We start from the raw sequence: 27,565 nt of genomic DNA, 5'->3' as shown, positions 1-27,565 counted from the left end.
TCTAATTTTATACGATTGGTTATCAGTGTCACAACATACTTTGCTTTAAATGCCAAATCCTCCTGCTGTTTCTGTTTGGCTTGGTATCTCTGAACTAGTTGCTCAAAATTCAAATCCACTTGACGTTTGGTTAGCTGCTTCAGTCGCTAAAGTGAAGAACAACAGTCAAAACTCCTTAAGGATAACATTCTTAATTCCGATGGCATACTGCAAACTCAATGGCCTAATGTTATAACTACTCAGTTGCCTGTACCATCATTACTTTCAAAATAATGACAAGTGCAAAACCTCTCTTAAGAAAATGAGTTTAATTTCCATAAGTGACCCTTTTTTCTCTCATAACAAGGCTTTGCTTGTTTTCATAAAGAGGCCTCGGTTCTCTCTGAAATACATAGCCCTTTTCTTATAGCTAATATTTTACAACATTAATAACTAGAAAGTCACAAATTAGGAACTGTCCATTTCCCATATACTGAACCAGAGGCTTGTCACCTAAGCTTCTGATTGGACTCAGTATTACACCTACTGAGTTATTAGACAGTGCCCACCATCAATCATAGGACACAAAAATGCACCACTGTCATCAACAATGTAATGATCATTATTTCATATTTAGTCCTTAAAAAAGAAAAAGGTTCCAACCATTAATATAGTCTAACTAAAGAAAATGGTCCAACTGGTTACAGTTATTCAACCATAACATATAAACAGAAACTTTCAGCCACTTGAAATGGTCTAACCACTTAAAATTGTCTTGCAAGATAAAATGGTTCAACTTCTGCAAATGATCTGATTGGTTTAAGTGGTAAAAATTTGGGAAAATGGTCCAACTGCAGAATGGTCTGAAGTCAAAAATTGGTCCAACTTGTTAAAAAAGTCCATTTGGCTGAAATGGTCTGAAGAGATAAAATGGTCTAATTGGGTAAAGTGTTCGATTTGGTTAACATAGTTCCTTTGATAAACTAGTCTAACTGCTAACTGACCAGATCCAAGTGGCCCAGCTAAATATTCCAGGTGCTTAAAATGCTCCAACCAGTTAAGAGGATACTACCACATTTAATGATTAAACTGGTTACAATGATTTAAAGAATTAACGAAGCAAAATTGGAAAAAAGGTCCAACTGGTGAAAGTGGTCAACTTGGTTAAAATGGTCTAGCCAGATATAATAATCCTACTGGTAGGAATGGTCTTACTCAGTCCAACTAAATGGTCTACCAACTTAAAAGGATCAAACCAGTTAAAATTATGCGACCTATTAAAATATTTCAAATGGATAAAAAAGTCAGAATAAAGAAAAAATCCAAACTGGAAAAAGGGCACAACTGATGGTAAAAATGGTTAGGTCTAAATGGATAAGATGATCCAACTAACTAAAATGGTCCAAAATGGCCTTGCTTGATGAAAAAAGGTCCAAGTGATGGGAATGGTCTAACAAAGTCCAAATGGTCATACTGATTAAAATCATTCAACCAGTTTAAAGGATCAAACCACTTAAAATGATGCATAAAATGGTCCAACTTGTAGAAATGGTCTGACTATATAAAATGGTCAAACTGGTAGCTAATGTCCTGACTAGTTAAAATGTTCCAACTGCTTAAAATGGTCTAACTAGAGAAAATGGTCCAGTAGGTAGACATTGTTTAACTTTATAATATGGTCCACCTTGGAGCAAATGGTTTTACTAAAGAACATGGTTAAGAAGAATATGGTTAAAATACATAAAGTTCATAGAGTTGAACCTACATGTTCACACTTAGGGTATGAAAGTCTGACTGTTATGCTTTTAACATCTGATGTATATCTGGAAGGAGATAACTGAGGGCAATTGAGTTTCCTTCATTAAGTTTAACAACATGCAAAAGTATAATTAAATTTTTAAAAATGGAGTATGATTTTAATCATTTTTCCTTCTTCTAATTATTAAGTCAACTGATGGAGACCAAAGTTAGAGTACCCATAATTCCCAAGCTACATAAAAATTGTCAAACTCATGAAATTTTTTGGGCAAGGGGGGAGGGGAGGAATGATGTATGTAGCCGATGCAAACTCTTCAGGTCAAGCAGAAATTTTCTTCTCACAGTCATGTCTATATTAGTATGATTTCCTGGAAAAGTTCACCTTTAACAAGTTGTAGTTTTGCTTGGTAATAAAACTGGGAAAGCATCACCTCCCAAGACATGTTTAAAAACAGCACCTTCAGTTTGTAAAAAAGGAAGACATCATGGGAAAACTTACCAGCAGTAAACTTAAAGAGGCTCCATAAGGTTTTTGACCATGCAAGATCTGACTACACATATGGTACAAGCTTTAAAAAATCTCAACATACAAAACAATACAGCTTTTATCTAATGAAATCTAGGGTTTCCAGCAACTATACCCATGACATCCATTCACCCTCTATGCCTGAAAAAAAGAGGTCAACAGAAAAGAAACCACTAGGAGAAAGATTGCAAAATGGCAACGGATTCAAAATTTTATGCATGCAAGGGGGATATTGGTGTAACCATCTAGATGACCTTAGGCTTTTTATACTTTCAAAATGTCAGATAATATAATTTCCAATATGTGGCAAAGAATGAAGATGATTCACAGTGGGAAAGTAGAGATATTAAGGTATCTAAGCCATGGTAATGACATTAGTCATAAAATTGACACCCAAAACAGAGGCCTTATTATGTCATTAGCCAAACTGGTAATATCTTGAGGGAAGACTTTGAGAGAAATTAACTTTGTTTTATTTTGTAAATCTAGCTCTGAAGGGAGATTTATTTGAAAATACCCTGAGGAGCCAATTTATTATTCAATAATGTAATACAAAAATGTGAGAGGTTTCTAAGATTTTCCCTTTACAATTCTGTGACTTGCTTTTGATTTTGTTTTTTCTGTTGTAAATTTTTCCTTAAGCATATAGGTGGCAAACCTTCTCCAGTTTAAAATCAATATGATATCTAATTGGCTCAACATCAGCTTTGAGGTCTTTGCTTTAAAATCAAAAATTATTTAACTCATAATGTACCTGGGTAATACTGACAGTAACTATTTTACACTTCATTTTTTAGCCTAAGATACACTTGCATAATTAAATCAAAATCGGCTCAAACTTAAAAGAACAATGACCTACTAAATGGCTGCCACAGTCGTAAGTTTTTGATTCCCCTGACTTTTCCCTGACAAACATAAAATTTTCCCAACTGGATGAATCAATAATAATTAAACAAACAAGTTCTGATAATGTCCTTCAACCATGCTCTCCACACATAAATGTATGCTTTCAACAAGTCACATACTTTGTATATGAATTGATTTGGGAAATGATTTTCTTGAAGACCCAACATCAGCTTGTCATTTAGTTTCATCACACATCATTCTACTGATCCAACACCTTTCATGTCCATGCAATTTACTAAAGAATCTGACTCAAAGTGAAATTCCCTTAGTTTACCCTGACCTTGAAGAAGTTTACAGATCTGTGGAAACCATGTATTAAAGTGTGCTATTTTCATTTATTAACTTCAAAGAATTTTAAATTTATGGCTTCTCCTTTTAAAATTTACATATATATTTGAAAAAAAATTATAATCACTATTACCACAACATATATGTTCCAAAAATTTGAGCACTATGAGCTACTGGTAATACAGAAAGCAAATAAAATAACACTCAACTAATGGTCGTCTCAAACACATTTTTGAGAACTTGGATTATATCATCAAGATCATTTATAAATTGCATAACTACTCGAGAAGTGGATAAGACATCTTTCATTATATTCCTAGCAAATTTTTTTAAAGTTCTATCTTGTCCAAGTTCACGAACTTGGGCAACAACTGTTCTCATGTCATGAACAACTTCAAAAGAAATTTCCTGCAAATCCTTCACAAGATCAACTGCCAAGTTACTTATTTGATCACGGATTGCTTCAATTGCAACTTCATGCACAAAGCTTTTGACAGCTGAGTGAAGAAGGTCTCTAGCTATGGCCACACTGTCTTGTTTCAAGGTAATTTTCTGAGGTAAACAGACAAAGAATGTGTTGGTTGTGTGTAATTTGGTAAATTTTACTTAATATTGAAACATACCTAGATAATAGTTCTTCATGAAAGATCGACAGATACCTTTTGATGGCTATTATTGAATAGTATATTTTAACTGAATGGATGGTGCAGTCAACAAATGGATTCCATGTTTCCAACATCTGCTCAGTAGTAAAATCACAGATGACGTCAAAATGTGGTAAGAACAAAAAAGTGGCACATGAGGCTCAGCCAAGCATGTCACTGAATCAGATGTTCTTACCACATTTTGACATCTTCCATAATCTATTGTATGGTACAGTCCTACTACAACATGGAATCAATTTGGTCTATGAGATCAAAAGCCAAAATGTTATTCATGGTGACATCTTCTATACATCAGTGTCCTCCAGTAGATTATATGTAATTAACAACCAATCAAAATTAGAGCAAAATTCAACTTTCATATAATCTATGATATCAGTTATGAACAAGATGATAGATGATGCACTATGTTATTGGTAGACTATTATGACATACAAAGAAATCATTGTGCACAAGTAACAATTTATTTCAACTAGGAATTTTAGAATCATCATAACTAGATTTTTGTAAATTTTAGGTATTTCTAAAACACAAACTAAAATAGGACTTGTACCTTTCACTAATACTTCATAAAATGCAAAATGTAATAAGACTCTCTGCCATCAGGACCAAGGTCAAAACTAATTACATTCAATTCAATTATTTGCTGAGTTCTACAGTTATAGTATGATCATAATGGTTACATGCTAATCAAGACAACTGTACAATAGTAAGGATAATAGCTGTCTGCTGGGTTGCTATCAGAAGCTAGTAGGCAACAGAAACCTGAGTTAGCTGTCAGACCATTTTTCACCAGCTACTTTGTGCACCAGAAATTATGTAATAGTGAGGTTTGTCATGTACAGAAATCTCGTTTTGTTTTTTATTTTTTTCTGAAATTTGAGGCTAACTTTTAATTAGTGATTCTCTTGTGTTATTCTGATTTGTCTACTGTAAGTACATGACTTGGCAAAGCACTAAACAATCACATTTTACTTGCGCCTTTATTGAAATAAATGATTCACCAAAAAAGTGATCTCTACACAAGTACTTCTCAAGTCAAACAGAGAAAATGAAATGTAACTTAAAAAAGAGCCACTGAGGTAAGAGGCAGTTTTAACCGAAGTCAAGCATTAATAATTACAAAGCTCACCACAGCATTTATACCATAAAAAAAGACTTGTTTAAATACAGTAGCAAATGATCACTGTAAATATCCATGGTTTATGTGAGATAAAGCAAACATAAATACAAGGAACCAAACCTGCAGTCAACCAACACTTAACTCATAACAAGACAGAATAGAATTCAGTTCATCTAAGTTCTTCCACAATTAAAAGTATATATCACAATGTTAGAGGTATACTTATCACTTTCTAATATTAGCTTGGTAGGACTTCTCACAAAAGGATATTACATTGCATACGTGTCCTCCTTAAAGTGAGAGCAGAGGGACTCTATTAAGTTATCTCTTAGCTAATAATTATGAAGAGCTATGGACCAACTTTCAATACCACTGTTAAATTTATATTGTACATGATTCTTATGACTGATGGTACTAACCTCTTTGTAAAGTCCACTTTCAATACTTTCCAGCTTCACTGGGCCACTGGGTCTCATGGTTTCCATAGCAACTCCTGTTAGTCCCATTTTCTTATATATATTATAAAGAAACAAAATAAAATAACAGTTAATGACAAGAGACAAAAATCCTAGGCAAAAATTATTTATTTTCAATCTTCAAAGATAGTTTCATATAGATGATTCATTTTTTTTCAAAACTAAAGTTTACCACTTAACTGCCTCATAAATTGCAACTTTGACCAATATGTAAGAAAAGATGCATGTAGATATTCAGTACCACCTGAGATATTATCATTTTGCAGGTTACTTGATACTACAAATGACACCTCACACAAGAGGCCTAGATATATCTAAGGGTCCGATCTAGAAGTAATCATGAGTAACCACAAGCTGCCATGGGTGTCACCTGACCACCAGGCATCCACCAGATCCAAAGTGAAATTCATGTCATTAACCCTTTACACCCTAACATCAGTATGCATATTCTCCACACTGTTCTCTGTACATTTCCTAAGGTGCTGACAAGGAGAATTTGTTAAACAGTCAAGGTTTCTTTAGTTGGTGATCATTTGCTTTATTCTTCTGACGTTAATGTGCAATTACGGGGTGATATCGTAAGGAGAAATTAGATGCTAGACACTCCTATGAGGGGTGAAAGGGTTAAAAAATTCTGTTCAGATTCCTTTCTAAGAGCAAAAACTCATCAATATTTAGCTTGTCCCCAACATGTGGCTGAGTAACTAAGTTGGTAAAAAATACAAAATAGATTTAGGAACAACAATACAGGGTTGCAGCTAAGAAGTTAGGCTGCCAGCTGAAATTTCATGTGAGGCGGCTTAAAAGATGGTACCTTAACAGAGGCACTACTGCTGGTTCACAACATTTTGAATGGTGGGTGCAAGAAAGGGAGAGAAATCACTATAAACAAATGCTAAAAACAATGTTTAATTTCATCTTTTTTACTTGTGGTAGTGTCACTAATACTCAGGTCAGTCAAAAAAATATAAAAATATTTCCTCTGAGGTGATAGCATTCAATATCAAATGATTGTAAGTATGTAACTTCAGAAGTGAATGTTGTGCTTTAATGAGCAATAAAATTTAGTCCACTGCCATGCACTGCTTTTTTATCTGGAAAATTGTACTGGCAGTAGGCACTTAGTGACAACCCTGTTGATACTAGTGGCACAACTAATTACACTCACAGATTTCTTTCCAAGTGCTATAAAGAGCTGGTACATCAGTCTTGTGATAGCACTGTGATTCTCACTCATGATAGCTTGTGCCTGAAGAAAACAAAGGGCTTCAGTTAGATAACAATGGTGGACCATATCAAAGGCTGCTAGAAAGTTGTATCACTAAAATTGGCACATTGACCATTCTAAGTTTACATTACATTGTGCTTCTCTTTTTATGTGTAATTCATTGGTTATAAAAAAAATAGTGCTTTTGTGTGATATAACTTGTGTGGTTTATATCATATACGAAATAGTATATCAAGTTCGAAACTCAAACTACTGTAGGTTTCAATAATTTTGTTTTCTTTGTTTCAACAGGACAAGTTGCTATAATGTTTAGAATATTAGAAAGATAAATTTACTTACCACATTTGTATCAAAGGGAACTTCCAACAACTTTAAGGTTGGTTCCAGCCGTGTGAAATTATGAAGTTTTGAGTCAGAAGTGCTTAAAAATGGTTAACATGAAATTAGTTACAACACTATTTTATTGATATAAAGTTTAAGTGTAGTGTAAAAAGGTGTCAAACTTAATGATTCATCACTGATAGATGAAGATGCAGACAGAAAATAAAGATTACTTGAGAGAACAGCCTATCTGTATAAAATATGTGCATTAGGCCTCCCCTAAACATTACTAGGCACTAAGAAAATGTTGTTCAAAATTCAGGCATACTATTAGTATCTATTATATATTTAAATCGATACATTCTGTATTACCTAATTTTCATATCAACGTCAAATCAACAATATCATGTACCTTAGTTGCACTCTACTATATTTTATCACTGACAATAAATGCAAAAAAATCAGTGAAGAGTCCAAATCTACAATTTATGTTGTATCTGCTACATGTAATATAAATTATTTAAGAGTAAAATTTTAAAAATTGCAACCTAATTAGGGTTTAGAGAGGCAGAATATTCTTTCAAAGTTTAACAATCTATGTCAACATAAAGTCATTGCTTACATGTTTTGGGAGAAGAAAGAGAAATCCTCTTGTAAACCATGTTTATTTAAGAGTTCTCCAAGTAAGAAACCTGTAGAAAACTCCTTGGCAATGTTTATGGGATCTAAATTTAACAAGTAAGGACAAATGATTAATAGACGAGAAAAACATCTTCTGAAAGAGATCGTTAACTCAAACAAATATATTGTAACTTGTAAATACTCTCCCAAAACCTAAACATAAAAATTTACTGTCAGTGGCATTATTGGAATCTTCCATGTATAAATAAAGTTAAGCTTTAAGTAATAAAGGGGAGGGAGGGGTCATCAGGTATATAACAAATGATACAGATGCACTTCTTCCTAGCTACAAACAGGTTGAATACGTAGAAACATCCTCCATAATCACCAGTAGAAATTATCAAGCTACAGATTAGTTTTGTTTTACACCTTATCCTATACATGTATGTGTGGAGATATTTTCCAAAAAAAAAGCGTCGTCATTACGTGGTGACAAGCAATGTATAACAGAATAAAGCTGCTTTTTGAATTGTTATCTGTAGGCTGTATCGCGTATTTTTCCAGCCACTGCACTTGTAACTAAAATCTAGCAATTTAAACTCATTTTATTTCCCTGAGATGGTGCAGTCACGTAATTTTGTTTGTCTTCAAATATCATCAGGAAAGGTCGCAATGGAGATTCTAATTCTATGAAACTCTGACTAACGTGAGATTTAAAAACATCAAGTAAGACACATTGGAGTATTTGAAACTGTAAGATCTTCGGAATTGTCTTTGCATGCAGATGAGGTCGAGTGCAAGCTGTGTTTAAAAAGCTACAAACCAAAATTCTTAAATAAGCTTATGCAAGATGGGACGATTAATGTCCTACGTATCGAATAATTTGACAACACAGCGCATCTTTTAGGCTGTTTTCAGACAAGTATATCCTCCACTCGTTGCATGTTGCGCACCTTTCACCCGTTCGTGGGGCACTTCTAGACACTGGTTTTCAGGATCTCACCTATAATTCTGCTCAGCTTAACATCTTCATTAAGCCACCGGCACAATATATCAGTCATTTTGTTCCTTTATAATGCCCTGAAGGGACGTTCAAACAAACGTTTGGCCTCTTTACCCAAAATAATCCGCCATTTCTTCTATCAACAGCAAGAGAGGTTACCAAGGGAACAGTACACTCGAGCCCAGACCAGCCATGGCTCAACCAACGCCGCACAGATAAAAGGATACCCTGTAACGGAACTACAGACGACTAACAGGTAATTTAGTGTTAACAACTGGGTTGAAAACGTAAATTAGCCATCGTAAAGGGTAAAAAAGCTGACATTTCGAGCGTTAGCCCTTCGTCAGAACGATCGCACACAGTTTCTTTAGAAACTTACCCCTTTATACGGACGACTAGGCTTATCTCAATTGTGCTCGTAAAATGCTCTAAGGTTTCTCACTAGAATACCAAAAAGTTTTTAAGAAACTATCAAAAATCCAAATAGTTGCTACCAAAATTCAGAAAGTTGCGACCTAACTTTCTTGATATTTTCAAAGAAGCGGTAATTAAAAGTTTTATTCGTTCTTCATAATGATAACTAACATTAGGCAAGAAAAATAGCTCAAAATTAAGCTTTAAAGGGTTGCTTTAAAATAAGGGCGAAATTTAAGGATATTCATAGTTGAAAGGGAACAAAATACATGACTCATTTGGCTGAGTGTGATGTGTTCAGAAGGCTGATAGTCATTCAAGAAACTTGCATAAATTGAGGTTTTATATGAATTTTGAAATGTGCTTTACACCTCTACTTTGCGCGAAAAATGCTCAGATATACAAACATTTCTCGGTGTTGCTGGAATCGCAGAGAGTTGCTCCGTACACCAAAAATTGCTCAAAAGCTGCCGAACACAATCGGAACAGGCTCTCGAAGCAGTTTTTGCAAGATTCCTGAAACACTTATTTTTAGTTTAACCCTTGGCAACCTAAATTAAATTTGGCATTTTAATATTGTCTGCAGTTTTAAATATAAAAAAATGCATAGAAAGTATCATATTCAGTTAACTTTTTTTTTGCGCCTGCAGCTATCAGGTGATGTAAATATTGATCACGATTTTCATATAAGAATGTATCACTGACTTAGTAGCACATCGTTTTTAAACGAAAAGAGCCCAGTCGTAATACATAGTTCTATCAGAGGTTTTACTTACAGTCCACTGAACCCTACCTTGAATAAATTCATGCTATTATACAAAGCACTTACTTTTTTTTTCATTGGTGCCACAGTGGAAGCAGAAGAGTTAATTTTATCCGATAAAAGAATAAAAGGTTTATCAACTAACATACAGAGAGAAAGGCACTGTAAATTGTATTTACAGACTTCCTTTGCTGGTTAAATGCATTTCAGAAGAGTTTATTTTATCCAATAAAAGAATAAAGGGTCTATCAAGTAAAATACAGAGAGAAAGGCACTGTATTTTTTACAGATTTGCTGGTGAAATGCATTTCCACATACTTAGTCAGAATGACAATAAAAACTTTCCATAGAAACATAAGATTTGTTATGTGTTCACTGTTCATCTTGGAACTCTCCCACCCCATCCCTTACACTCATGACTTACAAGGCACTATGCTGATTAATCAAACTAAACGTTTAAGAAAATCAAATTGAAACTTCCAAGCAAAATGTGCCAAAATTGAAATTCTTTTGATCCCGAGAAGATTGATCAAGGCAAGCTCAGCACAATAGCAAAAATATTTTGAAAACATCACTTCTGTGGCAAACATGGATGAAATTTTTTGGTCACATTATTAAAGAAGCACTGTAAATGCAGGGATAGTACCCTTTCTCAGAGAAAAAAAATTCCAAGGTCTTTTCCAGGACTTGAACTGATTAATCCAAGACTCCAAATTTCACTATAAACCCTTTCATTCTTAGAATTTTAAAATCAACTCTCCCTACAGTCTACATTCATTTCTTATGACGTAAATTCTTTAAACTTTATTGCTTGAGTTGAGTAGAAGTCCTGGAAACTGTCGAAATAAAATTCCAGGACTTTCCAGGTTTCCCACAACCCATACAAACTCTGTAAAGGGGAAAGCCTTGGTTGTATAGAGCCACGAACAAAACTCAAGTCAGATAGTAAACAGGCACTTTAATATTCCATTCAAACAAACTAATACAGTTAAATTATAATATTGGTTATTAAACTAAACTTTCAACCCAGTGGCTTATAAATAAATTCAATTTGGGTATCTCTCCATGTCTCCTACATTTAGAGGCATTCATGCAATGTACAATATTTTTGTATTACTAGAATCTAAACAATTTAGGTATTAGCCTAATGGTGATCTAAAAGATCTTTTTCCTACCCATAAAGAAAGGAAGATAACAATGTTTAACTTTAACTGTTGCTAATGTACTCAAGAGCGCTCTTACCCCCTCTTGTTTTACTTAGGAAGATAATCCAAAATAAGCTTAGTAAGTTAATAAAATGATTACTACACTTCATGTTCTTTCACTCATAGTGTTGTGATGTTACTCCTTTTTGTGGCCCAAGATAGTTGTTTGCACAATGGCCTCTGTTACTCTGTAAGGATCACAGTTGGAGGCAGGACGTCTGTCTTCCAGGTAACCATAGCCATCCTCAGCACACTGACGGGGAATTCTTACACTAGCTCCACGGTTAGCCACACCATGAGAGAAGTAATCTATACTGGCAGTCTCATGACGACCTGTCAAACGACGCTTATTGTCCTCTCCCCCCTTTGGATCATACATGCTGATGTGATAGTCGTGGTGCAAGGATAGCTTCTCTATGGCCTCATAGATCACCTTTATTCCATGTTCTTCTCTCATGGCAAGTGTACTGCAATAGGCAAGATCCCTAGTTTATTCGCTTATCTGATAAATGAGTCCCATAAATTTCTTGTGGGGATTTGGTAGGTCAAGTGATAGGTTTGTGTCACTGTAAAGGACATTCCCTGGAGGTTGACCAAGACTCAACAGAAATATCCAATTATGCACAATGTTTAGAAGTCACCTTGTGGCCCTTGTAGATTTGATTCTATTAAGTATATCTATGTATATTTATTCAAATTAGGTTATCTGCAGTGCTACTTCATAAATGAAAAAAGTTCACTAACCCAAGGCTGTACATTTGTTCCACCTCATACTAAGCCAAATTGTGTTATAGGTATACAACACCTCCTCACCTGTAGTTAGTGTGTGCACCAGCTCCATTCCAGTCCCCTGGCATGGGTTTTGGGTCAAAGGAGACTTTGTAACCAAAATCTTCAGCCACACGGTGAAGAAGATATCTTGACACCCAGAGCTGATCACCCATGCTGATTCCTTCACATGGACCCACTTGATATTCCCACTGCAAGGTTAGGACAAGAATTCAGTCATGATCAATCTTCAATGACATTGATAATGTACAGTAAATTTGAAGCTTTGACACCCCCCCACCCCCAACTTCACAGGCAACCCAATGGCATTTGACAGTCATCCATGCTCAGGGGGTGGGAAATTAGAACTTTGCCTAGATGAGATGGGGAATTTGAACCACAACTGTCAACCTGTCCAAAGGAATACAGATGCTTTATCTCTTAAAATGGAGGTGTTTTAAGGCAAGTAGTTCACTATCACAAGTGGATGGCTCAGGAGGAAAGGTCTACAAGAAAGTCATGGTCGCTGATCTTGCCTTTTAGGAGAAATTGACCCCTTAATGCTGCATTTATAAAAGGCATTTGAACACAATTTTGGCCACAGTGCAGGGATTTAAACAAACCAATCTTCAAAAGTTCAAATGCCAGAAGGGATGGGGGGGGATATGTTTAAGCTTCAAATTGATTGGCCCACAAAAGACATGTTGGAACTGCTGCTTACCCTTTATTTAAGAAAAAAATAAAATTAAAAAAACTATGAATCTAATCTCCTCAAATACAAATTATTACCACAAGCACAGTCCTCAAAAAAGGGTAAATAAAATTTACTAATAATTACTGATACTTTGACAACTATGAGCAAATATAAAAATTAACAAAGGAATCCTTCTCACTCATAATTACTTTGCCTGGTTGATGTGCATGTCAGAGATGAAAAAACAAGGTTTTTTCGTTCATCAACATGTTTCCTAACCTGTGCAGGCATCACTTCAGCATTAGTTCCAGCAATCTTTACACCAGCATACAGACAAGCTCGGTAGTGAGCTTCCACAACATCTCGACCAAAAACCTTTCCTGTACCAACAGCACAATAGTAGGGTCCCTGTGGTCCTGGAAAACCTCCCTTTGGCCAGCCAAGAGGGTGTCCATCTTTGTCTAATAGGGTATATTCTTGTTCAATACCAAACCATGGTATGGCTGCCTTCATATGAATGGAATATTTAATCAAGATTTGAGGTTTGGCCATGCAAAACCAAAAAATAAATCACTGAAGAGTATTTTTAGAGTAAAACCTAAATATAAAGATAGATCTAAAACATGTTTTCCACAGCATTGGACAACAAGAAAAAAAAATTCCTTTATCTTAAATGTACAAAGCTGAATGCAGTGGTGGTATAGCATTTGAAAACAAAATAAGGTCAAAGGTTGGCATCCTTGAATGGGAGATTTCCATTTATTCTATATGCCACACTCATGACAAATGTTTATCATAAATATCATTTTTGAAGAAAAGGTTGAACATTTGCCTTCTTTTGTGATCAAAACGCAAAATCTGAAGTCCTCCAAAATCAAGCCCTTATTTCTTTCTGAGGAAATTCTAAGAGATCCTTTCGAGTCAGAGGTGAATAACAACAAAAAAAGGGGAAGAAATTGATTAAGTTCCCTAACACAGCCTCCTTCTGGGTGGTCTAGCCTAACCGTGAAGTAAAGTATCAAAATATTTCGTGTTCTTTTGCCATTCTTCACAACTTTCAAGCCCCTTGCAAGAAAGCTGGTGACAAGCCAAATAAAATATCTTTCACAGACACCCTTCTATAGACTGAGCTCGCATAATATCCAATCGTTCGTAACCCATGACCGCCTAATAACAAGAATGTCAAGGTCAATGTTGTCTTTTCAAGAAGGCGGGAAGTAAATCGGTACGAGCACATTTTCATCTAGTACGGCTAAAGCAATCAGTTGATAAATTCCGTCCCTTGGAAAACAAAGGTTTCTATAATTTAAAAAAAGGGCTGCTATGTCCTTTTGAATTGCTGATCATATGAGATGGAAAGCTCAAGCAGACACGCAGGCGAATAAAATGTCAATTGCCCATGACAACTTTCACTGTCCTCATGAAAGATACATTTGTCGATGCCAAGACTTGCGCAACATGCCGCCAACCAAGTTCACAGAAGAAATATTGCTCGTTAACAATTTCTTGACAATATTATTTTGATTCGGCGAAATTACATTTCGGAAATTTGGTAACGTTCGAGATAAGAGGACTTCGTAATTCAAAAGGGGAGGAAAGCGTACATTTGTCTACCATTCTTCTAATTCCACAAAAAAGACAGGTCTTTGAGAAATGTCAGATGTTGACGTCATCTCACAGAAATTGGCTTGTCCCTCGAGTTCCATTTCCTCTCCGAATCGCATTTGAGGTAACATAAATCGTGATTGAAAATGACATTAACTAGCATTGTTTCTGTGTTACTAACCACACTAAGAAACTTCTTGATCGGTAGGACAATGGGAAAGTGAAAAATCAGTCTACCATGCCGCGTTTCCGCACACGAGGTAGGCCAAGACTCAAAATGCCCGACTAACGAAATGAAGCGAAGCTTTTCTCGAGTTAATCGCGACGGATGAAGCACAACGCGTGTTAAGAAACTCTATACAATTCCTTACCTTAACATCTTCATGCTCCATGGCTTTATTACACGGTAATCTGTGGTTGCACACGCCAGGTTTGTGATCGAAGTTGTACGTTTCGCAGAGTGCAATTTTATTCTTTCCCCGTCTGAAAGGATCTCTGAACAATGCTACTGGATGAAGATAAACATCACTGTTGCAGCCTTCGGCTTGAAAAGTGCTCGAGCCATCAAAGTTCCAGACGGGAAGATCTTGAGGTGTGATCGGTTCACTTTCTACGGTCTTAGTTTTACATCGTAGATTTTCGCCGGTGCCGTCGATCCACACGTACAGGACTTGGACTTGACCTCCTTGATCCAGGCTCATGTATTTCTCGACAAGGGGGTTGCTTTCTGTCATCTTTCTGCCTCGAAGATAAACCTGGAAATTTCAAATGTTTAATAGCCGACAAGTGAACGGAGATAGTCACGCGGGGCAATGCTCGATCAACTATAACTTCGCGCGCTAGGGAAACGAAACTTTGTAAGAAGGCGCTTTGAACTTTGAATTGTTATTATTGGTCACGTGTGGGTCAGCCAACCGGAATTCGGAAAAAACCGGTTGCGTGGGAGATTGTTGCATGCAAATGTTGGCGTACCAGACGAAACGTTAATATTTACTGGGCAAAGTTCATTTTAAGTCAGCGTCCTGAGGAAAAATTTGAAAGGTTTCTAATATGTTTCTATATTAAATGACGATCAATAAAAATATGAGCTTGATTCAAAAAGGACAAACAGTCGGATGAAAATAGCACTAAGTGCGTTTAAGAGACCTCCAACACAATAGTGACGTGACTATACAATGCGTGAATTTTGCGTGTCTTTCACGTGATAGGTGAGGTCCGTGAGCAAGATTTGAATAACTTATTCCTCCACGTGGTTAATTGAAGTTTGAAATGGCACCGCTGTTTCATGCTTAATACACGGCTCACCTTCAAAATCTTAAATACTCGATAATTTTACATCAGCAGCAAAATCTTCCCTATTACTTTGACTAGATTTATCCCGTTGCGTTTGTGGCAACGTGATATTTCATGTAATCGTGCTCACTGAAACCAGCTGATTAAGATCAGCTTCCTCCGGAAGCAGCAATTTATCAAAATAGCGTCGCATCACGATCGATGCAGTTTGTCGCCCTGCCACTCGAAATACTAAACATGGATGATGTGAGAACACATCTTGAAACTGCTTAAACTTTTGCAACACAAATTCTGGCTATAAATCTCGGTCACGGTCGTAAAAATTGTATATGTCAGACAAGGACTATGCGTGGACAGCTTTAACAGCACCAGACAAAGAAAACATGTACATGGGATTTGTTTTTGCACGCCTCGACACACTTGAAACACTCTCCTTTATAACGTTTCGTGATGGTAAATTGACTCATCATTATCGAAAAATACAGCACTCACGGGCAAGTGCTAACAAAGTTTGATTTTAAATAAGATCTACCCGGTGAAGCCAAAGTTCAGCTGTAAAGGTTCGAAGAACCTTATGTCACGTTTTACTGCTACGTGTGCTATGTTGTTTTTGCGCCTCTTTTAACTCTTAGTTTATGATCTTGTATATGAAGCAATCTGATAAAGAAATGATTCTTTCGCTGTATCTCTCATTTTTCCTTAAGAGACTGAAGCTAGCTTTTATTCGATATAAAGATTTCGCGATTAACTAGTTTAGCGTGACAAATTTTGAAATCGTGCAAATCATTTGTAACAAAGGTGTGCGAATTTTCTTAGGTCAGAGTTGTCGACACACCCAGGGATCTGGGGTTTTCGAGTGTCAGACTTATTGAGACGTAAAGGGGTCTGAGTTTCTCTGCGGTCTAAGGCCTAGGTTTTCTTGGAATACTCATGAGAACGAAAAAAAAGACTAATAATTAATTACGACCTGATTTCTGCTGTGAGCAGAGAGGTATTAAAATTTCTGCAACTTTAAAACACAGGTTTTGACCTCATCTGGTATTTTATAATGAGTCCCACTCGTTTCTGACCTCATTTCCTAGAGACATTATCTAGCATGATTATAATGATTTAAAAGTAGCGAAACGCTATGTGGGGTCCTTCTCAACGTTGTCCTACGTGTTCGACTTCAGGCAAAATTGTGTTAGAGGTGAGCTATTACATCTCAAATTGCCATGTATGGCCTTCATCAACGCTTCTTCCCTACTCCCTGCCTCTCTCAAGTTTTGAGAGCAACGCATGCGCGGTAGCCAGTACGATTGGACGAGTGCCCGAGTCGCTTCTTCATGTCTTTTAGACGCCGTAACGCCGTGTATAAATTTGTGGCTCGTAGCCATAATCTGTCTCACCGTCATCCACAACAAACATGGGCCCAGGACTCTAAAGAGAGATTTAAACACAACTGCGCGAGAGACCAATTAAAGCTGGCCGAGGCCTCGGCTCTCTTGAGCCGCGAGGAAAAAAAACCCTCAATCAGCAGGCACTGCAATGGGAGAAAAAAAGAAGAGATTGAGGATGGAAATTCCTCGGAGTCGGAAAAAGGACGAGGCTAACACCAAACCATCTTGACAGAACAAGCTTGATCAATAAATTATTTATCATATGGCAAATAGTATCAAGAATGACTAGTTTATTTTCGTGCGCTGAGGAAGAAAGCCAACTGTGGTGTAGCCTGTTCGTTTGACAAATCTAAAGATAACATGATTTGATAGGTTCACAACGTTGATGCGTTAACGTCAAAATCTCAGTTTAATCAAATTAGAAAACTGAAACACTTTCACGAAATTTTTCCTCTCTCGCAGGGTTAATAAGATGCGCCTTGCTTACTGAACCGCTAGCCGCTCAGTCTACCTGTCGCTTTTAGCGGGAGTTGAGATCACGTGATATCATTAAATTAAAATTATTTTAATGTAAATAAACCAAACCAAATTGATTTTGCCCTGTCTGTTAATGATTTCAATTCTCTGAAATTATCCTTGCAAACATTCGTGCCATGTGTGACCTTATTCGATCAATTTCGAATTGGATATCGGGTTATTGGTTTCCGACTTCGAAGGAACAGCTTCAAGATGCCGAGTGCAGGATCCTCGAGCGAATAAAGCGACCATGGGTTGGAAATTTTATTCGTGTTGGACCAGATATCGATCTGTGGACGGTGCAAGTAAATCTTTCACCGTCAAAGCAACCTCCTCTTGTTTTGCTACACGGTTTGTCTGGTGGTATCTGCTGGTGGGCTCAAAATTTTAACGACCTAAGTGAAGAGCGTAGTGTTTATGCCTTCGACTTGCCTGGTTTTGGACGAAGTTCAAGGCCTGAGTTAGTGACAGATGACGGAGCAACGGAAGAAGAGTTTGTTCATTACATCGAGGAATGGAGGAAGGTCGTTGGACTAGAAAAAATGATCCTTCTGGGCCATAGTCTTGGAGGTTATTTAGCAATGGCTTATGCGTTGAAGTATCCTTCGAGAATCAAGCATTTGATTCTGTCTGACGCATGGGGATTTGCTATTTTACCCGCTGGAATTGTAGACAGACACCCAGATGTGGAACAGCGAACTGATTTACTGCCAAGGTGGATTCATTTCGGGAATTTCATCGTCAACATATGCAACGTGCTTTCTCCATTAAGAGCTGCTGGCCCATTTGGGCCATGGTTGGCTCGTCTGGCGCAGTTTGATAGTAATAAGAGAGCATCGGAACTGTGGAAAGATAAAGCAATGCTAGAGTATATCTACCACTGCAACGCGCAAAGACCTTCAGGAGAAGACGCCTTTCGAAACATGAATATTTTACTAATGTGGGCGAAATCACCAATGATCAAACGAGTGAAAGAACTACCCGAAGACATTCCAATGACAGTCATGTATGGCTCGTCAACCTTCTTTGACCATCGCACAGCTTACGAGATAAAATGCATCCGGGAAAACTCTTCAGTGGAAGTGTTCATTGTGAAAAATGCTGGTCATGACATACACGTGGACAATGCCAGGGAATTTAACGGGTTACTCAAAGAAATTCTGAGTGGAATCAAAGATGAAGAAGATTGGACGACTGTTGACTGAATTTAAGTAGGATGTGTAATTCACCTTATAAATTGCGAAAATAAGATTAGACAGTCAAGGCGTTTAAGAGTGGCATTGTCCTCCTTTCTGCCTTTACTGAACTAGCTTGCCCTGTGGAGGAAATCTCCAAATAGTTTAGCACGCCTTTTTTTTTCGGTTAACTTCATAAGATTTCTTTCCCAGTCCCAGACATACCATCTTGTTGATGTATGGAAGTACAGCCAATTTAAAAGCAGTTGGCCTTTTACAATAGTTGGTCATATGACAATTTATCATGAAATGGAGAGATTATGTTCCATTTGCTAGACTGTAAAATTTAAATGAACTATATTGGGAGCAGAGATTTTAGCAACACTCCAATTCAGTAATTTGCACTGAGAGTGAGACATGTTTGTCCTTCAGGGCATTTTATCATTATTTTAAAACTGCAGCAAAAATAAGTCAGATCAATGGGCAAAACAATATGGATAATTTCATATTTAAAAGTAGCAGAGGAAAAATTTACAAAAGTTTTATAAACTTTAGCTTCAAAAAAATTTTTAGAATATGACTTGAGGCAGAGTGATTCTTTAAAGGCAAGTACTACTTTTTTCCCAACATGTACAGCTCCTTCTTCACGTTGGAGTATTTGGAAACATAAACTGGTTTCTAAAAGAATGTGGACATTTTTTGCTGGAACTGGCCCTCAAGGTGAAGCAGTATGAAGAACTGTTACATATTGCTTATAGTGCAGTTTTCTAAGGTATAAAACAGTTTCGTTTTAGGTATACTGCATTCTTCCAAAAAATAAAATTTGATCCCTATAAATTAGCCCAAGCTAGTGCTTTGACAAAGTTACTCTTTGCTGTACATGTAGAGTAAATACAATGAATGTATCAAGACAAAAAAACAAAGCCATGATCAATAACAAAAATACTTTCACTTTTCGGACAAGTTGAAATTTGTGTTCATATAATTTACCCAGAGATATCTGAAGTGGGTGGGTGGGGAACTTCCTACCAGTGTGTTGCTGAAGAAATCTAAAAACCTTTATTTTGTTTCCTCGAATGCGGTTACCATCAATGTTTATCAAGCTTGTTCAATCCACATTCCCTTTATATTTTTCACATTATAACCAGGTATATCACACGAGCAAATAAACTCAGAATAAGTGGATGGTTTCAGATCATAATTTTACTGTGATGTGTACTGGGTTTTCAAAAGTCTGTTAAGAAGACAACAAAAACTGCAAAATAGGCAGTTCATGATAATGGTAGTAACTAGGTTTATCAACATTGAAGTTTTCCTTTTTTTTACAGATTGCTTTGCATATTCAGATATGAAAAGATGCTGTTTCTTCAATTCAAAAATAACATGCTGTGGTTGTTTTCCCTACTCAAAGTCCATCATATGTTCAGCAATCAATGCTTCCCCCTTCAAATCAGCTGGAAAAAGAAGGGAAAATCAGACAGAGAGGTTAAAAAGATCAAAAAGGGATTCATGACAAAAAATCTGTTCCACAAACATTGTTGTTTGCTACAAATGAAATCTTATATTTCAATGATTACTATCATATGGTGGCCTGCGGATGTCTATCAGTTGAGTCAGGGTTTTTGAGATGGTTTCAAAGGGTGTTAGACTAAGTTACACGCAACAAGTTTTGGAAGCATCAAAAAAAAAAAAAAAAAATTTATAAACTACAGCAATCAATATATGACTGAAGCAAATTAACTTTTTCCCACTATAAACTAAAATCTTATCCTTTATCATCGTAAACTACTTCTCAGATGGGGAAACAAAGGGAACCCCTTTAGATTACTGTAAATGATGGTCCAATCAAGAATAATAAATAGAAAAATTGTGTAAATGACATTGCTCATGAAAACGCTCTATATCACAAAAATCCCTTATTGAAAAATAAACAATTAATTCATAAAGTTTGATATTACATGAATTTCTGTAAGTGGCAAGTTAAACAGTTTTTTCCTCTACATGCTTTAAACAGCAAATCACATTTCATGTTAGAGCTTCAAAGCTTACTGAAACTGATTCAATTTAAAATTCCATAAATAAAACCTGAGAGTAACACTGAACACATATGGTGGCCAGAAAGTGTCATATTTAGTAATAAACAGGTAACAAAATACAAACCTCCCTCTGAAATGGTGTGAGAATCTCCAACTTGACAATCTTTGAGACTAACATTCTTCTTGATATGTGCATTTGTACAAATAATACTACCCTGTACATTGCAACTAGTGACAGAAAAAATTACATTCTTTATAAGGGCCTGGTCACTCATCATCTCCAATACATTATTTGCATATCAAAAAATAAATATTCAACTGCAGGGGTATTCAACCACATTTAAATTGAGAAAGGTATTTCAATATAAGAGAAAAACACATTAAAATAGCAATATATTCATGAAACTATACTTAACACAATAATTTATTCCACTGCCTGGAAAAATTAGTTTTTATTTCCACTGGTAGCTTTATCATGAGACAAATGATTACCAGGTCAAGTGAACCCCTCACAATGTCATCCTTACCCTTCCATGATTGTGACATGATCCATGATCACAGAATTGCTTATCTTGACTCTTTCTCCAATCACTGTATGCTTTCCAATAACAGATTTTTTTATTGAAACTTTCTCTCCAATAGATACACTCTCATCAACCATGCAATCATTTCCCACCTGGAAAACACAGAGGTTATTTTTTTGGTGAGGAGGTTAACAAACAAAAACTTTTAATTGAGAAGCAACAAACTTTGGTGACCAAAATTTACTGGATTTTTTAGATGATGCAAGATGGTGACAACTGCAAATGCATGTGTTTAAGTGCAGGAAGGCTTAGTCATATCACCTCTGGTGCTTCATGACATCTTAAATCTCTATTTTTGATCCTCTAAAAAATGAATAATGACCATGCCCTCTTTGACTGCCTTACGTGTTAAATACCTGTGATTTGGGCTTGATTGTAGCCAATGGGTGAATAAGGGTAATCTCCTTGGATGTAAAGCCTGGAAGAAGCTTCGGTATCTGAAAAAAATTATCTACACATCTATGAAAATTTTCAATTAATGCTTAAAGCTTTACCAGATGTGTTACAAAGACTGGTGGACAGACACACAACCTATCCGTAATTTTTTAGGTCAAGCTGCAAACCAGAACATCAGTCAACCATAGAGACAGAAAATCAGATCAATTAATCATTCTGTAGGCCAAAAGATCACTCAATGAGATGGACAGGGGTGATACTGTCAAGAGAAATTAGGTGCCAGTCATTTTTAGGGGTCAAAGGGTTATTTACTTTTTAAGCTCTGAGAAATTTGACTTTTCTGACAAGAGATAAGATCTGAAATTTGGTGCCCGAGTACTCATTTTACAAAATACAATATCTAGAAAGTTTGTCCAAAACATCCTTTGGAAAATTAATAGTCAGTCTTTTTTATCTTTTTAAATCCAATTTTCAAGACTACATGTCACACAAAAATATTAAATTTAAACTCAGGAATTAGAGTAAATTACCAGAAGAGTTTGGAATAAAGGAATAGAAACACGGACAAGATGAATGATTTTTAAAAGTTCTAGTAGGACCTGTCTGTTTGCCTCCACATAAAGTGGAATAGTGTTTGTTCGCAAGCAGATTCCATTTTCCATGACATAGGCATGACATCTGATGCTGTTAGAGTGATCAATGTCTGTCAGTGTGCCACTCCATGAGGACAACTGTCTTGTGTATGACATAATATCATCCTCTTTGGCAAAGTCATAAATATCTGACAAAAACAAAAACGATATCAAAAGTAAAAATGTTCAGAGCTCCTTGCTTCTTAGAAGCTCTAAGAATTAAAAGGAGGCTTTTAGGAATAGAGTTCATGGCAGTGATATTGGTACATCCCCTAGATGACACACAATACAATTCTCACTTGGATGACTGGAGATCAATGTGTGTTGGCCACTCAATAAATAATAGCAAACTGGCTTTATTCCACTTATAAACTCCTACCTGGTCTGATGCTACTGAATTCCTCAACAACTGTGCTAACAGATTTTGGATCTACTTTGTTCGCTTTCTTGTTCTTCTGAAATTGTTTGTTTACCAAAAAGGGAATAAGCTCTCCTTTTATTGAACTAATCGACCTGCAAGATACCCCCAAGGTTACATTAAAAAAGTAACATTTGAGAACCAAAACAAGTGGAAAAATAAGATCTTTGGAACTAGTAAGATGAGCTTCTGATTGAGCTTTGAAGCCATTTGGGCCCTGAATTTTTTCTTGCTTCTTTATCCAGTGTTCTTCTCTTTGAACTTTGATTTAACATGATTTATAGCTCAATAAGCAGTAACAAGCAAGTAACAAGCAGTAAGTGACCTTACTATAAGGGTCTCTTTCTTTAATGTGAGAGTATAACTGTAAATATCAAGAATTCAAAAACAGAACCAAATTTCTTGAAAATTAAAGGAAGTTGAATGGACATTGTGATTATATTCAAAATCAAGTATGAAAATGTTCTTGTAAAACAGTATATTTAAAACATTACATTCATTTAAAGGAATTTAATTAAAGAACTAGTGTGGCATACTTTCCCTATTATTTGGAAAGACTGGTAAAAGCAAGACTTAAATCAGTCTCCCTCTCACTCAATAACATGTAAAATTCTGCTTACATACAATTTCCTTGTTAATCTTTACTCAATAGTAAAGCATGCAATGCCACAAAGAAAAGTACAAAGATCAACTAGTTTTAAGCAACTACAAAAACCTATAGCAACCTGGCAGCCCTTGAATCACAGTAGGTAGAATAAGCTTTAAATATGTAATGCAGTTATAATAAGAGAATCTTACTTGTTTTCTGCTAAGTAGTCAACAATCCATTTCTTTATTATGTACAAATGAGCATCCATTAAATTTTTCACAATGTTAATGCAAGGATATCTAGGACAATATAAGAGATCATAAGTCAAGGGATGATACCCAAGTACTTATTATATGAGTATTGAGATTAACTCTGTGCAAATTTTGATAAACATCATCATGTCTCTTTGATGAGGAGCAATCCCATTAGTAGTATGATTTTCCTCACTAGAGAAAATACAGTATGACCAGAAGCTCAATACAATTTTGGTCATTTTTTATTCACTTATTGTGACAAACAGCAAAGTTGCATGCTTGAAGACTTGCTCATTTGTTTGCAGTTCTCCACAACTCAAGAAAAAAATTGTTTGCACTCACCAACCATAAAGTAATCTATAATTATTACTTGCCAAAGGAAAGGAGACTTTTGAATAAACTCCAAAGATAACACCCTACACCTTACCTTTTTAAAAGTGGTTTTCGAATCACTAAGATTTCATCAAGATCAGCTTCTGTTGCAAAGAATAACAGCCTACTTTCTCTGGAATCAATACTTATGTAGTCATATTGATCTGTTACAAATAAAGAAGTTAGAACATAACAGAATAAGTACACAATTTCTCTTATTACACAAATGAAACATGTAATTTACACAGAGACAGTCTAACCTCAATTGGGTGCTTCACATTTTTATCTTTTTTCCTGTTTATTGCTTTGTCAAATATATGTTCTTTAATTTGTAATGTTCCACAAACCAAGCTCTAAACTGTGAAATCAATATAGTTTGCATTTGTTTTGTCCTCAAAATTTTTTGTCTTGACTTGCTGAAGTGGAGTTGACTCAATTGAATCACTAGATGTATATCTGTTACCAAGTTCAATACCACAGTGAAATTTGATTACTTATTAGGGACTCAAAAATTTCCCAAGTCCAAACAAACTTCCACTCATGTGGACTTAAAGAGCCATAAAACTCCCCTTTTAAAATTATTTTTGAACAGGTAACTCATTGGGGGTGGGTGGATCTTTTATTATAACCTAGTTTTATATCAAATTTACTGAACTTTTTTATGTGAGCCATCTTTTCCAGACAAAAAATAACTTCAATTGTGCCAGAAAGATTACAATAATTGGAGAAGGTAAGTTATACCAGTGTTATCTGTCTTCTTCTTGGCTTTAGGGTTGTTAGCAAATTCTCTATCAGCACTTGTCTGAGGAACAGGAGCTAGAAAAGCACTGACAGTTGAGTCATGACTCCTGTGAATATCAGCAAGATGATGAAGAGCAATGTCTGTCACAAGATCACAGCTTACAACAAAAATGTCTTTCTGAAAAAAAAGCAGTCAACATTGATGCTATGGTGTATACTATCTGTAACTTTCCTTTCTTAATGATACTGAGAAAGATTAAGTCCTGAAGTGGCCATGGCTCAAAATATTTTACAAGCAGTTATTGATCACCAATGATTGTAATTGGTGCAAGCATTACTAAACATGTACAAACAAGAAACAGCACTCAACTAAAAATTGTTACTTGTTACACAAAGTCATACACATACAGCATTTAAATCTCTCCACTGACCTCTATTTTATCCTTAATATATCTTAGTGCGTCTGCAGTACCCATATCTGCATCATCAGGAATAGTGACAAAATCAAGCTTCAGTCTAGGATTACAGACAATTGGTAGAAGCTGGTGAAATCTTGTCAAGGCTGAGTCTAACACTACAATGATTATCTCTGCAAAAGAAACCACAAGAGCATCTGCATCTTGATTCTAGCTGATACAACTGTTCCACTTTAAAATCTATTACATTTTCAAATTCCACAAAACTAGAGAACAATATATTTGTATGATTTATGAGCAGTAAGTTCATATGATTACAGTGGAAGCTCAATCTAGAACAGCCACCTCTCCAAAACAGTTGCCTCCCTTATGACCACTGTTTTCCCTTTTCTGACAGGCAAGCATTACTTTTGCTCTTATTTAAGTCTCTCCACAATGATCACCTTTCTACTAGGGCAACAATGACTTAAGTGCCTCCTAACACAGAAGACAAGGCAAGATCAGAGTTAAACTCAAGTGAACAAATATGATTTTATCAAGTGAAGGCAACAATTGGTCAAGGGAGGGGTAAGGATTATAAGCTGAGATAGTTGCCAGGCAATTCCATCATAGTTGGTTTTTACACATAGCTGAGGTTAAAACTGAAAGGATTGATAAGTGGAAGAGGGAGGGGGCTTAAACCAGAATAAAAAAAACAATGCTTTAACATGAAAAACTGCCTGAGAAACCAGAAAGCAAAAGAACAAGAATCCCCTATCAACAGTAGCAGCAATGTTTTGAGATGTTGAGCTGAAGCTCAACAGACTGATCTTCAATATAGTATAAGTACTATGTTTCAATAAAGCTGCTACTGGAGACAAAACCCTCAAAAATTTCAAAGCTGAAACAAGAAGCTCAATTAGCTCAAACAGGAATACACTCTATTAAACTTGAAATTCTTTAGTACATAGTAAGGCATCTCATTCAAGGACTGATTGGTGATCTTAATACTGCAGAAAGTCTGATTAGATTAAAGGTAATCTCTGAGTTTGAAAATCTCTTAGATAATGAATCTGTATTTACAAGTGCAAAGTTTCCACACAAGTCTGTCTTGACTTTCTCTGATGCTTTTCACATAATAACATACCATGATTTTGAGTGCAATTTGGTGTAACTAACCACATGTAATTGTTCAAAGACTACAATATACACTTGCCCACAATTTTGTTGTCTTTGAAAAATTTTACTTGAGCTTATTAACACCAAATTTCAGTCAAAATCATGTTATTATCTATAATCATAGAGGAAGACTAAAGAATTCTTAAAAATAAAATAGTAGCAGAGAGCTGTTGCAGGCTTTGCAGGAAACATTGAAACCCCTGTGAATAAAATTATTTCTCTTTCACATCCTATGATGCAGCTGTACATCAATAAGGGGAATTTACCCTATCCTTATCTTGGATAAATTAAACTTCCTGGATTTTCAAAGCTTTCTATGGAGGTTTCAGCACATGCACAAACGTGTCTACATTTCTTTCCGCAAAAATTAACGATTGTTTTAAATAACAGGAAGGATGATACAAGTTTTAATGCGCAGGATAAATTACATCATTTACTGGGCTCAAATAATTCACAGCTTTGCCTTTTACCTTCAAATCCTGCTTTGTCGAGCAAATTAATTGGGTACCATATCAGTGGCAAATTTCCAACAGGTAACAAGGCTTTAGGGATTCTCTCAGTCAAAGGAAACATACGAGACCCAGTGCCAGCCGCCATTATTACTGCCTGAAATTCGGCCATTATTCCACGGAAAATAGCTTTACAAAATTCGACTTAAAAAGGAAAGAGATAAATGAAAGAGGTAAAAGGAGATTAGCCTTTTTGAGGAAAGTCCGCCATGATGCTTTCTATGTCTGGCCCGGTGGCATAGCTGTTCTCAGGCTAAGAAGGCACATTTACACCTGGTAAGTCTGGGTTCTAAAAATTTAGAGAGACGTGAACACCTGAAAATACGGGAATCGAAAATTTCTACAGAAATAATCAGTCATCTGCATTAAAATTTGCGATATTTTCGACCTTGGGTACCCCAGAATTTGACTCAACCCGGCCACCAGAAATATTTAACCGAATTTCCAAAAGAAATCTCATGCAAACTAAACGAGATTACTCGATGTTTGTTTAAACATGACTGACTGGTCGATAAATTGTGCGGGTTAGAGCGTACTACAAAATCGCCTCTACACCAGTCAAAGCAAACCCCTTTTCGGTCCATTTTGGCTGGTGGATTGAGACCCCTTGTTCAAATTCGCCAGTGGTAGTAAAACCCCATTTCATTACTAAACATGATAAATTAAAGATGGAGATCAAGAATACTAAAAAAAAAAAAAAAAGTGTTGATGAGTGGTTCAAATCAACCAAGGGGTTTTATAACCGCTGGCAGATTTG

At 36.0% G+C, this 27,565-nt stretch overlaps 4 protein-coding genes and 1 long non-coding RNA gene across 5 annotated transcripts in view; 2 read left to right on the top strand and 3 right to left on the bottom strand.

The window, feature by feature from the left end:
- Positions 1 to 9,052, bottom strand: part of LOC131786424 (sperm flagellar protein 2) — a 51,239-nt gene extending 42,187 nt beyond the window's left edge. The window contains exons 1-6 of the mRNA XM_059103483.2: positions 8,892 to 9,052; positions 7,890 to 7,992; positions 7,286 to 7,367; positions 6,887 to 6,967; positions 5,662 to 5,751; positions 40 to 146 (exon numbers count right to left, since the gene is read on the bottom strand). Of these exons, the coding sequence (XP_058959466.2) occupies positions 40 to 146; positions 5,662 to 5,751; positions 6,887 to 6,967; positions 7,286 to 7,367; positions 7,890 to 7,992; positions 8,892 to 8,949 (521 nt within the window). The 5' untranslated portion in view covers positions 8,950 to 9,052. The remainder of the gene's footprint in view (positions 1 to 39; positions 147 to 5,661; positions 5,752 to 6,886; positions 6,968 to 7,285; positions 7,368 to 7,889; positions 7,993 to 8,891) is intronic.
- Positions 9,053 to 11,006: 1,954 nt separating this feature from the next.
- On the bottom strand, positions 11,007 to 15,201 carry LOC131786437 (glutamine synthetase). Its single transcript, XM_059103501.2, has 4 exons — positions 14,712 to 15,201; positions 13,015 to 13,242; positions 12,087 to 12,253; positions 11,007 to 11,740 (listed from the first exon to the last, which is right to left on the bottom strand). Exons 1-4 carry the CDS (start codon positions 15,072 to 15,074, stop codon positions 11,410 to 11,412), a joined length of 1,089 nt encoding a protein of 362 aa, XP_058959484.2. The 5' UTR covers positions 15,075 to 15,201; the 3' UTR covers positions 11,007 to 11,409.
- On the top strand, positions 14,418 to 14,877 carry LOC136277283 (uncharacterized). Its single transcript, XR_010715838.1, has 2 exons — positions 14,418 to 14,464; positions 14,549 to 14,877. It is a non-coding gene; the product is annotated as an uncharacterized lncRNA (long non-coding RNA).
- A 2,396-nt stretch (positions 15,202 to 17,597) lies between the features above and the next one.
- On the top strand, positions 17,598 to 19,222 carry LOC131786441 (1-acylglycerol-3-phosphate O-acyltransferase ABHD5). Its single transcript, XM_059103505.2, has one exon. The coding sequence runs from the start codon at positions 17,666 to 17,668 to the stop codon at positions 18,731 to 18,733; it is 1,068 nt and encodes a 355-aa protein (XP_058959488.2). The 5' UTR covers positions 17,598 to 17,665; the 3' UTR covers positions 18,734 to 19,222.
- A 666-nt stretch (positions 19,223 to 19,888) lies between these two features.
- Positions 19,889 to 27,054, bottom strand: LOC131786440 (translation initiation factor eIF2B subunit gamma-like). Its single transcript, XM_059103504.2, has 11 exons — positions 26,770 to 27,054; positions 25,157 to 25,314; positions 24,726 to 24,903; positions 24,040 to 24,148; positions 23,568 to 23,657; positions 22,731 to 22,864; positions 22,319 to 22,500; positions 21,680 to 21,760; positions 21,267 to 21,415; positions 20,864 to 20,967; positions 19,889 to 20,157 (listed from the first exon to the last, which is right to left on the bottom strand). The coding sequence occupies exons 1-11, from the start codon at positions 26,918 to 26,920 to the stop codon at positions 20,105 to 20,107; spliced, it is 1,389 nt and encodes a 462-aa protein (XP_058959487.2). The 5' UTR covers positions 26,921 to 27,054; the 3' UTR covers positions 19,889 to 20,104.
- Between the last annotated feature and the right edge of the window lie 511 nt (positions 27,055 to 27,565).

The sequence above is a fragment of the Pocillopora verrucosa genome, chromosome 12 (genome assembly GCF_036669915.1).
Source record: "Pocillopora verrucosa isolate sample1 chromosome 12, ASM3666991v2, whole genome shotgun sequence".
NCBI lineage: Eukaryota > Metazoa > Cnidaria > Anthozoa > Scleractinia > Pocilloporidae > Pocillopora > Pocillopora verrucosa.
This window is presented reverse-complemented; position numbering and strand designations above follow the sequence as displayed.

Bases quoted from the DNA above. Each gene is read 5' to 3' on its own strand.
- LOC131786437 (XM_059103501.2), bottom strand. From the start codon at position 15,074: ATGACAGAAAGCAACCCCCTTGTCGAGAAATACATGAGCCTGGATCAA. The intron at 12,254-13,014 runs GTTAGGAAACAT...CTAACCTTGCAG, and splicing joins CTGAAGTGATGCCTGCACAG to TGGGAATATCAAGTGGGTCC. The intron at 11,741-12,086 runs GTGAGGAGGTGT...TGCCTATTGCAG, and splicing joins GGTGCACACACTAACTACAG to TACACTTGCCATGAGAGAAG.
- LOC131786441 (XM_059103505.2), top strand. From the start codon at position 17,666: ATGTGTGACCTTATTCGATCAATTTCGAATTGGATATCGGGTTATTGG.
- LOC131786440 (XM_059103504.2), bottom strand. From the start codon at position 26,920: ATGGCCGAATTTCAGGCAGTAATAATGGCGGCTGGCACTGGGTCTCGT. The intron at 22,501-22,730 runs GTAGGAGTTTAT...TGTTTTTGTCAG, and splicing joins ATTCAGTAGCATCAGACCAG to ATATTTATGACTTTGCCAAA. The intron at 21,761-22,318 runs GTCCTACTAGAA...AATTTTTTTCAG, and splicing joins ATGTGGAGGCAAACAGACAG to ATACCGAAGCTTCTTCCAGG.